This window comes from Danio aesculapii, chromosome 9 (genome assembly GCF_903798145.1).
Source record: "Danio aesculapii chromosome 9, fDanAes4.1, whole genome shotgun sequence".
NCBI lineage: Eukaryota > Metazoa > Chordata > Actinopteri > Cypriniformes > Danionidae > Danio > Danio aesculapii.
Window position 1 is genome coordinate 1389332 of NC_079443.1, and position 12758 is coordinate 1402089.

At 42.2% G+C, this 12758-nt stretch overlaps 1 protein-coding gene across 1 annotated transcript; it reads right to left on the minus strand.

Moving 5' to 3' along the window:
- Nucleotides 1-1260: 1260 nt before the first annotated feature.
- LOC130234574 (NACHT, LRR and PYD domains-containing protein 3-like) lies at nt 1261-12215 on the minus strand. The gene is made up of 6 exons (XM_056464808.1): nt 12085-12215; nt 9016-10938; nt 6158-6331; nt 5758-5931; nt 4046-4092; nt 1261-2533 (listed from the first exon to the last, which is right to left on the minus strand). Exons 1-6 carry the CDS (start codon nt 12213-12215, stop codon nt 2022-2024), a joined length of 2961 nt encoding a protein of 986 aa, XP_056320783.1. The 3' UTR covers nt 1261-2021.
- Between the last annotated feature and the right edge of the window lie 543 nt (nt 12216-12758).

The window sequence follows — 12758 nt, forward strand, 5'->3', positions numbered from 1 at the left end:
TTTTTTAACAGCAGATGGTGCTCTAGGCTAGATTCTAAAAGCAGACTGCTCTCTTGGCTAGTTTTGATGAGCACATGGCGCTTTAGGCTAGTTTCTAATTGTAGATCTCGCTTTAGGCTAGTTTTTATCAGCGCTCTAGGCTATTTTCTAACAGCTGATGGCGCTCTATGCTAGTTACTAATAGCAGATATCGCTCGGGTCTAGTTTTTAACAGCAGACAGCGCTCTAGGCTAGTTTCGATAAGCACATGGCGCTTTAGGCTAGTTTCTAATAGTAGATCTCGCTTTAGGCTAGTTTTTATCAGCGCTCTAGGCTATTTTCTAACAGCTGATGGCGCTCTACGCTAGTTACTAATAGCAGATGTTGCTCGGGTCTAGTTTTTAGCAGCAGACAGTGCTCTAGGCTAGATTCGATGAGGACATGGTGCTTTAGGCTAGTTTCTAATGTCGCTTTAGGCTAGTTTTTATCAGCGCTCTAGGCTATTTTCTAACAGCAGATGGTGCTCTATGCTAGTTACTAATAGCAGATGTTGCTCGGGTCTAGTTTTTAAACAGCAGACGGTGCTCTAGGCGAGATTCTAACAGCAGATGGTGCTCTAGGCTAATTTTTATCAGCACTGTAGGCTAGTTTTTAACAGCAGAAGGCGCTCTCGGCTGTTTTCTAACAGCAGATGGTGCTCTAGGCTTGTTTTTAACAGCAAACTGCTCTCTAGGCTAATTTCGATGAGCACATGGCGCTTTAGGCTAGTTTCTAATAGCAGATGTCGCTCTAGGTTAGTTTTTAACAGTAGATGGCGCTCTAGGCTAGTTTTTAACAGCAGACGGTGCTCTAGGCTAGTTTTTCACAGCAGAAGGCTCTCTATGCTATTTTTTAACAGCAGATGGCGCTCTAGGCTAGTTTATAACAGCAGATGGCGCTCTAGGCTAGTTTATAACAGCAGACGGTGCTCTAAGCTAGTTTTTAACAGCAGATGGCGCTCTAGGCTAGTTTTTAACAGTAGATGGCGCTCTAGGCTAGTTTATAACAGCAGACGGCGCTCTAGACTAGTTTTTAACAGCAGATGGCGCTCTAGGCTATTTTCTAAAAGCAGATGACGCTCTAGGCTAGTTTTTAACAGCAGACGGCGCTCTAGGCTAGTTTTTTAACAACAGACAGCGCTCTAGGCTAGTTTTTAACAGCAGATGGCGCTCTAGGCTAGTTTTTTAACAACAGACGGCGCTCTAGGCTAGTTTTTAACAGCAGATGGCGATTTAGGCTAGTTTTGTCAGAGATCTAGGCTATTTTCTAACAGCAGAAGGTGCTCTATGCTAGTTTCTAACAGCAGATGTTGCTCTTGGCTAGTGTTTAACTGTAGACAGAGCTCTAGGCTACTGTTTAACAGCAGATGGCGCTCTAGGCTACTTTTTTTAACAGCAGAAGGTGCTCCACGCTAGGTTCTAACAGCAGATGTCACTCTAGGCTAGTTTTTATCAGCACTATAGGCTGTTTTTTAACTGCAGACAGCACTCCAGGGTAGTTTTTAACAGCAGATGGCGCTCTAGGCTCGTTTCTAGCAGCAGATGGCACTCTAGGCTATTTTTTAACAGCAGATGGCGCTCTAGGCTAGTTTTAAACAGCAGATGGTGCTCTAGGCTTGTTTCTAGCAGCAGATGGCGCTCTAGGCTAGTGTTTAACTGTAGACAGAGCTCTAGGCTACTGTTTAACAGCAGATGGCGCTCTAGGCTAGTTTTTAACAGCAGATGGCGCTCTAGGCTAGTTTTTAAATGTAGACAATGCTCTAGGCTAGTTTCTAACAGCAGATGGTGCTCTAGGCTAGTTGTAAGCTAGTGTATATTATTAAAAAGCATGCTGACATTGTCCATAGCAATGAGGTCGACCCCGGCCTCTTTTTAAGGTCTCTATTAGTGCGAAGATAAAATGTTTTGTGAATACAGGAACAGTCTGATTTGTAAGTAACTCATGTGCATAAATAATTCTGCATTATAATAATTTCAGCCGTTTCCCACAACATTTTGCAGAATCTAACACAAAGTCAGCGATGAACCATAAACCCTAAATCCAGCATAGAGTGGTTCTGTGAATGTGGTGTTGAATGTGTGTAAGTGTGTGAGCGTGTGTGTGTCAGAAACACTGTAGAAAGACATCGATCCGGCCGACACATCCAGATACATGCCTACTCTATTAGACAGTGGTAAAGGAGCTGGTATATTATGGCTAACGTTATTATGCCAGGCTGTGAACACATTAGCAGAGCAGAAGAGACTCCAGGATTTATCGTTGTACCCAAACCAGCAGTTATTGCTGTCGATTTCTTTATACGTCACTGCTACGTGACTCCAGCCGTTGCATTCGGTCTCCCAATACGAGCGTCCTGTAACACTTTCTCGACTCAGAACTTGCTCGTGGTGCTCAAACCTCTCTGGATGCTCTTCATAAAACTGTTCCTCTTTCATCGGCGTCACTGTTTTGTTTCCGTCGGACAGCAGGAGTTGAGCGTGGGCCGTGTTTGGATCCAGTGTGAGATCGCAGGCATCTGAAAACAAGAGAGATGCATTTCTTTATTAAGTGGGCATCTGTAAATGTAAAGAGAGAATATATTTCTAGCAATTTTCTCAAAGGGGTGTTCATAAGACTGCCATGAAACCTTTATAATCATGAAATGAATGTGAAGGAGATATTATGCATGCTAATAACAAGTGCTATGAATGTCATTCTCTCAGTTATGACATTTTAAATGCAAAGATGACATTGTTGTCATGGCAACTTGGCATAAACAAATACATCACAACCTGTTTTTGTTGTCATGACAACTTGACATTACCAAGACAACAAAACTTGTCATAAATCTGTCATAAACATAATTGTCATGAAGCCATTATAAATATGTCATGAATTTTATAAAAGCATCAATTATAGGGTTTTTTAATCGTTTTAATGACAGTTTGTTCCACTGAAAACTAAAAAATATCCATGGCACAATTACATTCACTGGCCACTTTATTAGGTACACCTTACTAGTACCGGGTTGGACCCCCTTTTACCTTCAGATCTGCCTTAATCATTCATGGCAGAGATTCAACAAGGTACTGGAAATATTCCTCAGAGATTTTGCTCCATATTGACATGATAGCATCACACAGTTGCTGCAGATTTGTCGGCTGCACATCCATGATGCCAATCTCCCGTTCCACCACATCCCAAAGGTGCTCTATTGGATTCATCTCTGGTGACTGTGGAGGCCATTTGAGTACAGTGAACTCATTGTCATGTTCAAGAAACCAATCTGAGATGATTCACGCTTTATGAGTGCATTATCCTGCTGGAAGTAGCCATCAGAAGATGGAGACACTGCTCATAAAGGGATGGACATGGTTGAACCAGTCTGGCCATTCTCCTCTGACCTCTGGCATCAACAAGGCATTTGCGGCCACAGAACTGCCACTCACTGGATATTTCCTCTGTGTCAGACCATTCTCTGTAAACCCTAGAGATGGTTGTGCGTGAAAATCCCAGTAGATCAGCAGTTTCTGAAATACTCAGAGCAGCCCGTCTGGCAGCAACAACAATGCCACGTTTAATGTCACTTAAATCCCCTTTCTTCACCATTCTGATGCTCGCTCTGAACAGCAGCAGATCGTCTTGACCATGTCTACATGCCTAAATGCATTGAGCTGCTGCCATGTGATTGGCTGATTAGAAATTTGCGTTAACGAGCAGTTGGACAGGTGTACCTAATAAAGTGGCCGGTGAGTGTATAATGCCTTCATGACAAATCATGTTCATGACAGGTTTTGTTGTCTTGGTAATGCCAAGTTGTCATGACAACAACAAAAACAGGTTGTGATGCATTTGTTTATGCCAAGTTGTTATAACAAATAATGTCATCTTCGCATTTAAAATGTCATAACTGAGCGAATCACACTTGATGACAGTTGTCATTAGCATGCAAAACATTCCATTCACATTCATGTGTCATGATTATAAAGGTTTTCTGACAGTCTTATGAACACCATCTTCTTCAAGTAAATTGTTACCAGATATTTACATTTTCTCAGTCCTGGTGTGAGTCTCAAATGGCCTCCATGATCCAAGCTAGACAAATATAAAGCAGAAATAATTCAGGTTTGATCATAAAAGTGTGCACAAAATAGCTTTAATATCAAGAAGAACTTTAAAACTGTTCATATACTTAATATATTGTTCATATAATGATTCACATGAGCATATTATAGTCATTAAAATGAGTGTCTGACCATTATGTGAATAAAGCACAATATTCTGATTACAATAAAAACCTTTATTTTCTTTAAAAAGGGTCAAAATAAAATTAAAATATTCAAAATGTGAAATGAACAAAAATAGTTTTGGTCTTGGTTTTAATTGTGTGTATTTGTTTAATTATTATTATGTATTATTAATATTATCACTTTACTATCAGTCCTAAAATGTCTGACTTTATCCACACATTACCAGTGGTCGTATGCATAAAACAACTCTCAGAAATGCTCTTAAAAATAATAATAAATAAATAAATGAGGGCGACGCAGTGGCGCAGTAGGTACTGCTGTCGCCTCACAGCAAGAAGGTCGCTGGTTCAAGCCTCGGCTGGGTCGGTTAGTGTTTCTGTGTGGAGTTTGCATGTTCTCCCCGTGTTCGTGTGGGTTTCCTCCGGGAGCTCCAGTTTCCCCCACAGTCCAAACACATGCGCTATAGGGGAATTGGGTAGGCTAAATTGTCCGTAGTGTATAAGTGTGTGTGTGTGTGTGTGTGTGTGTGTGTGTGTGTGTGTGTGTGTGTGTGTGTGTGTGTGTGTGTGTGTGTGGATGTTTCCCAGAGATGGGTTGTGTCTGGGAGGGCATCCGCTGCGTAAAACAGGTGCTGGATAAGTTGGCGGTTCATTCCGCTGTGGCGACCTCGGATTAATAAAGGGACTAAGCCGAAAAGAAAATGAAGGAATGAATGAATGAATAAATAAAGCAATAGGACTTGTATAACCCCTTTTTTGCCGAGTAATTATTTTATGACCAAGTAATTTGCCGAGTAATTATTAAATGAGAAGGCCGATTTTGGAACGTCTGGCCAAATTTGGCAAAAAAACTTACAGTTTTGGCTGGTTAGACACTTTTATGGCAAAAGTATGATAAGATAAATAATAATAAGAAAATTTAATGGCGTTCTGGAAACAATTCAATATGTCAATGATTTAAATCCTATCCAAATTAAAGATGCATAACAGAAATAAATACATACAGTGGAAGTCAGAATTATTCGCCCCCCTGTATATTTTTTCTCCAATCTCTGTTTGACAGATGACAGCACATAATATTTGATTAGATATTTTTCTAGACACTTCTATACAGCTTAGAGTGACATTTAAAGGCTTAACTAGGGTAATTAGGGTAAAATTAGGGTAATTAGGCAAGTTGGAGACAATCCAAAACTAATATTGCTGAAGGGGGCTAATAATATTGACCTTAAAATGGCTTTAAAACAATTAAAAACTGCTTTTATTCTAGCTGAAATAAAACAAATAAAACTTTCTCTAGAAGAAAAAATATAAGAGGAAATACTGTGAGAAATTCCTAAATCTGTTCAACATCATTTGGGAAATATTTGACAAAGAAAATAAAATTCATAAATAATTTTGACTTCATCTCTCGTTTCGAGGATGCTCATAAGCCTTAAACACATGTTAAATTGCCAAGCTGAGATTAACAGTACTAGTAAAAAGCAATGATCCATTATAATCTCACATACTTGAGTTTGTGCAGTTTATAGTTTGGGTTGTTCAGTTTATGGTGAAGCAGCCGGACTCCTGACTGTCCTGGGTAATTGTAGCTCAGATCCAGCTCTCTCAGGTGTGACGGGTTTAAACTCAGTGCTGAAGACACGAAACCACAGCCTTTCTCTGTCACCATACAGCCAGACAACCTACAGACAGACAATCATATGAATAAACAATACCCATTAAAAAAACAGCGATCCATCACGTTGCTTGTTAAGTTGTGAAGCTACACTGAACATCCCTACATATCCCTAAACCCAACCAATAGTGTTTTCAAAACCTACTCAGCAAAGGCTTTTCTTTTCAGGCCGTCCAGTTTGCAGTGCTGTTACTGTCCAATGTTTTGATTATCCCAGATTGAATCTTACACACCTCAATATCTCCAGATGACAGTGTGGACTCTTCAGTCCATCCGAGAGCAGCTTCACTCCTGAATCCTGCAGGTCATTGTTACTCAGATCCAGCTCTCTCAGGGGGGAGTTGGAGGACTGAAGAGCTGATGACACAATTTCACAATGCTGAGCAGTGAGGTTACATCCTGCGAGACTGAAAGAGATCCAAACACAAAACTTGCCAGATTAAATATATCGGATAATGTACATCCAGACGGTTGTTCATCCTTAACTAAAGCCCGACAGGTTTGTCAGCAGCAGTTGTTAGACTAATGTTTTATTGTTTGGTATACCTCCACTGTCCGTTACAGTGCTTTTACAGTGTAGTTTACATGCATTGTGTGGATAAAAATATATAGTGTACATTTGGAACTGAAGCTTTCATATGCAGAAAACCTGTTTTATAGGATAATAGTTTTGTGTTATTTTTTTGGTGGTTAAAAGAGCATCAATAGCAATGAAAGAGAGAGTTTGTGTGTGTTTGTGTTAGTTTGTATTTAAAGTAAAGCGGCCTGTGTATACTTATGAATCTATTGCCTTATAGCTTGTTACCCTGCTTTAAGTATTAAAGTGTTTTTACTTTATTTTGAATAGCCATATTCATTTTGGAGTCACCAGCCCTGTCTGTTCAAACGAGCGCTGGACGATTCGTTTGTTTAGTTCAAAAGAGTTGATTCTTTTGAAGCCGCTTTAAATTCTGTAATATTTCCTCTGAGCTATTTTAAAGTTAACGCTCTACATAATTGTGTATTGCGTGTGTGAGGCCCTACATTCCTAATATTCACATTGGATCATTCATTCATTCATTTTCGTTTCGGCTTATTATTCCAGGGTTGCCACAGTGGAATGAACCGCCAACTTATCCACCACATGTTTTACGCAGCGGATGCCCTTCCAGCTGCAACCTTTCTCTGGGAAACAACCATACACACTCATTCACACTCATACACTACGGACAATTTAGCCTGCTCAATTCACCTGTCCTGTAAAGCATGTCTTTGGACTGTGGGAGAAACCGGAGCACCCTGAGGAAACCCACTCAAACGCAGGGAAAACATGCAAACTCCACACAGAAACGCCAACTGACCCAGTCGAGGCTCGAATCAGCGACCTTCTTGCTGTGAGGCGACAGCACTACCTACTGCGCCACTGCGTCGCCCACATTGGATCATTGAAGACAAAAAAATTGGTACCTTTCTGGAGCTTAAACGAGTCGAGACCATTGCTGTACACCTGAGGACAAGGGTGCCCTGTGATTTCATCTAATATATTTTAATTTGCCAACCCAGGCTCATTCTGAAAACGTAGTCCCATGGACGTTTCTTTAGACCACAAAATACATCCCGGGAGGAACATATTTTTGTAGTTTTTGTTTTGGCGAATCCGCGAGAGGCTGCTGTGTGCACTTCTTTGTATCTCAAATGTCTCTCACGAGTGCCGTTAGTGCCCGCGCTGTTCTCGCGCAAACCCACCAGAGGCCGCTGTCAACCGACTGAATGACTGAATGATTGACTGGGCGACCGGCCAATCAACTGGCCCACGACTAAACCCAACCAATTTTACCGATGGAACTGCTCACCCAAGTCCCTAAACCCAACCGACGGTTTACAAAAGCTGTCCAGAAAAAGAAAAGCCCTCTTCTGATTTTTACCACGTTTTCGGATTTTACCACATTCTCACCCTGTTGTTCACTCGTTCATTTTATTTTTTGGCTTCTGTTTTTGTCTTGCCTGATTTCTGGAACGCCGCTCATCGTGGTCAGCTCCTCTCTGCGTCTTAAGTCCGCCAATGTACACAACGAGCTAACTGGACAAACTAGTTGCGGCGGGAAAGCCCGCCACACGGAGGTAAGCGGTCAGCCGGTAAGCACCAAAAGGAACAGTGTCATACTGCCAAGTAGCGTTCATTTAAAAAAATGAAATGCAGCCACACGTACCTCCGGCTACATAATTCGCGGTCTCCAAATACGTCCAGAGTACTACGTTTTCAGACAACCCAGGCTCATTTTGAAAACGTATCTCCATGGGCGTTTCTGGAGACCGTGAAATACGTCCCGGCGGCAGGTTTTTCAGCAGTTTTTGTTTTCGCAGAGGTCGCCGTCTTTTCGGGATCTCAAATTGCTATTTGCGACTGCAGTTCTCGCGTAAACCCACCAGAGGCCGCTGTCGACTCACTTTTGGACAGACTTTCTGACTGACTGAGCGAACGATCGGCTGACCCACCCTCCCCTTCCCTAAACCCAACCAATTTTATCGATTGACCCGCCCACCCACTTCCCTAAACCCAACCAACACATTCACTTGTTTGTTTTATATTTTGGATTCTGTTTTAGTCTTACCTGATTTCTGGAACCGCTCTTCACCGGACTCGAACCCCCGTCTTCGTGGTCAACTCTTCTCTGCATCTCAAAACCGCCGCCGGACGTGGCGCGCTAACAGGACAATCTGGTTGCAGCCGGAATGCCGTCCATACAGAGGTAAGCGGTCAGCTGGTAAGCGCGAAAAGGAACGGCGTCACACCGCCCCGTAGCATTCGTGTAAAGAAATGAAATGCAGCCATACGTACCTCCGCCTACATAATTCGCTGTCTCCAGATACGTCCACAGGGCTACGTTTTCACAATGAGCCTGTGTTTTTTTTTTTTTTCAGAATAAGCCTGTGCTGTATTTTGCGCTCTGCCTAGTTCATGTACAATATGAGGAAATTTTACATCATTTGCTAATGACTAATTCCAAGAAATGTACAAAATAAAGAAGTTACTTAAGCTCAGGTGGTTCTTAACGAAACAAAACAGCTGAACACATAAGCAACATTTGGTCAGAGCTCTGAATGTACTCACAGTGCTGTAGTGCAGTTGCTGACGGCCGGTATCAGTCTCCTCCTGCCCTCGTCTGATGTGTTGTATTTGTTGGGGTTCAGCTCATCCAGCACCTCCTCTGACATCTGAAGCATGTAGGCGATGGTTGAGCAGTGAGCAGGAGAGAGTTTCTCCTCCGAGTGTTTGTCTGATTTCACAAACTCCTGAATCTCTCTGGACAGAGTCTGATCTTTCACTTCCAGCAGACAGAGGAACAGATTGATGGATCTTTCAGTGGAGAGTCCATGTCCATCTCTGATCTTCTCTTTAATGTACTGTGTGCTTCTCCTGATGCTCTCTGAGCTCTTCTCTGTGTGTGTCAGTAGATCCTGTAAGAGTCTCTGATTGGACTCCAGTGAGATGCCAAGCAGGAACCGCAGGAACAGATCCAGATGACCATTCTCGCTCTCAATGGCTTTATCTACTGCTTCCCTATGCAGACTATGAACTACATCCAAGAACTGAGACGTGTCAACATGTTTAACCACGTAATGGTAAAACAAATGAAAACCGGAGAGAAACTCCTGAACGCTGAGATGGATGAAGCTGTAGACTTTCCTCTGGTGAATCACAGATTCCTCCTTGAAGATCTCAGTGCAGATCCCAGAATACACCGAGGCGTCAGTGACGTCTATGCCGCTCTCAATCAGGTCCTCCTCGTAGAACATCACATTGCCCTTCATCAGCTGTCTGAAAGCCACTTCTGCAAGTTTGACAATCACTTCTCTGTTGGACTGCAGGAGTTTCTCTGGATCTCTCTCTTCATACTTCTGGTTCCTCGTCTTGATCTGAATCAGCAGGAAGTGGATGTACATTTCAGTCAGAGTTTGAGGGATTTCTGCACTCAGATCTTCTTCCAGGAGCTTCTGGAGAACAGTGGAGGAGATCCAGCAGAAGACGGGTATGTGGCACATGATGTGGAGGCTTCTGGATCTTCTGATGTTTGAGATGATTCTGCTGGCTTGATGTTCATCGCTGATTCTCTTCCTGAAATATTCCTCCTTCTGAGGCTCAGTGAATCCCTGAATTTCTGTCAGACGGTTGATGTATTTGGAGGGCATCTGATGAGCTGCTGCTGGTCTGGAGGTGATCCAGATGAGAGCAGAAGGAAGCAGCTCTCCTTTCATGAGGCTTGATATCAACACAGCCACTGATGAAGATTCACTAACCGCTGATGAAGGTTCATTCACATTAGAAACCTTCTCACCATCTGAAAACATCCCTGAGATTCTGCTTTCATCCAGACCATCAAAGATGAACACCACCTTACACTCTTCCAAAATCTTGGGCTCCAGATCTTGAAGTTCAGGATGAAAGTCCAGCAGGAGTCTGTGAAGACTGCACTGATGATCCTTAATCAAGTTCAGCTCTCGAAATGCAAGCACAAACATGAAATCTACATCCTGATTGGCATTTCCTTCACTCCAGTCCAGAATGAATTTCTGCACACAGACGGTTTTCCCGATCCCAGCGATGCCTTTAGTGAGAACCGTCTTGATTGTTTCTTTCTCCTCATGTTCTGGTTTATCTAAAGATTTAAAGATGTCATAGCAGTAGATTGAATTGTCTTGATTTCTGGGTGATTTCTCCATCTGTAAAACCTCATGTTCTCTATTCACTCCTTCACTCTCTCCCTCTATTATGTACAGCAGTGTGTAGACGCTGTTCAGGAGGGTTCCACTCCCTTGCACTTTGTTTCCTTCAAATAACCTCTCGTATTTGTTCTTCATGCTGGTTTTGTGTTGGTCTTTGATTCTCTGCAGGTCTTCTCGCAGTCTGGGAGTAGTCTTCTCAAACAGGCTCGCTTGTTTATCAATCATCAGTGCTGCATTATTGAATTCAAGGTGTTCATGTAAAGATTTCTTACTCTTTCCGGACACACCGCTGGGTTCTGGAGACGCAGATCTACAATATAGAAATTAAGCATGTAAGGAATAATGACCATCCAGGAGGATAGGTTTATCTGCAGTTGCTGTATAAGACTGGGGGGTTTTATTCCATGAAAACAACCGACTGTACATTATCCTGCTCAATACATGTTTACTTGCCACAAAACTAAACAATTATCATCGTTAATTGTTTACAAGGTCTTTACTATTCTAATGTAAGACGGTGCCAAACAGTCACAGATAAACATATCACCTCTGAACATATCACCTCTGAAATTCCTGATCCCTGTCAAGGACACCTGCTGGACTCTACAGGCTTACACACACACACACAGATACACAGCACGACACTTCCTAGCCCCAATCCAACGCCTTCATATGCTTTCACCCACTGGAGGGGGTAGGCGGGTCTGTGACCAGCGCCTCCATGGCTGCAGGACCTGATGGCTGCCCGCCCTTACCAGACTATATCCACACCCCCTGTTCCCATCCCCTGTGGCAATGTTATGTCTTGTCGGTGTGTTTTTGTGCTAGATTGCTGGGGCTTTTTCTTTCTCCCTGATCTCACATTGCTCTAACTTAGGAGCTAGGTGAGAGGGAGTTTTTCTTTGCCTCTCTCTCCTGAATGTATCTTATTTCCTGTTCCACCTCCTGTGACCTGTCTTCCCTGGAGTTGTGATGTCTGTGCACGGTCGGGGGGTTGCATTTACCTGCATCTCATTGCCTTGTACTTGTACATGTGTGATGACAACAAATTAAATCTAATCTAAAACCTCCTGGGTCATAAACTGTCGGTAACTCATTCTTAATTATTCATGAACACCTGTGTTTAAACGAAACGCAAGTCCATCTAGTGTGTGTTTGCATTAAAATAGTATAGAAAAATGTCCTGTCTACATCAAAACGAACAGTTTAAACACAGGAGTTCATGAGGAGTTAAGAATGAGCTAATGATAATAATGTGTCCCCTCCAAGTAAAGTCATGACATAAAGATACGTTAACAGGTCATGAGTTCATTACCCAAGGGGTAAGGGAAGGGCTAGATGTACAAACATAGAATTGGGCCTAAAAATGCACTCATATCAGATCAAACCCTGCTGTAAAATAAAGCTTTTGAATTGAATTTCTGAAAAAGCTTCTGCACATGCTAAAATGTCTTACCTGGGATCAGATGTGACTGCGCTGTAGAGTTCTGTGGCATTTTCCCTCCTGGACTGATCACTCCTCATAGACACACAGCTTGATTCAGGAGACGGAGTACTCATTTCAGAGTCCTCATCTTCTCTGTTCATTTTAGAGGTGGTGTCCTCCTGATAATTTCTCAACAATAAAAAAGAATTCGTCTAATTACAATCCTGTTTTATTTCATTTAAAAGATGAAAGAGTGAAGCTTGATCCTCCTAACACCATCAGGTATTTTGATAGAGGTAATGTTGTAAATGTTATTGTTTTACAGGTTTCCGATATAGAAATGTATGCTCATTAATTTAATATGTACGAGATAAAGTACAGGTTTAACTGCAGCCTGATGTGAAGCAGAGCTCTGTTGTGTTGTATAAGACTGAAGGGTTTTATTCTGTGAAAATAACCATCCTGCATGTACTTTATCCTGCTTATTACATGGCTACTTGCCACAAAACATAAAGATTAGACACAAAACATAGTCATAATAGTTTATTATTAAATACGGAGCAACGTGCACATGGTGTGCTCCTCATACTTCAACCTCCACATCAAAGTTCCTGAAAGCAAAGAAGGTCAAGATGCTCCAGGATCGGCCAGCCCAGTCACCAGACATGAACATTATTGAGCATGTCTGGGGTAAGATGAAGGAG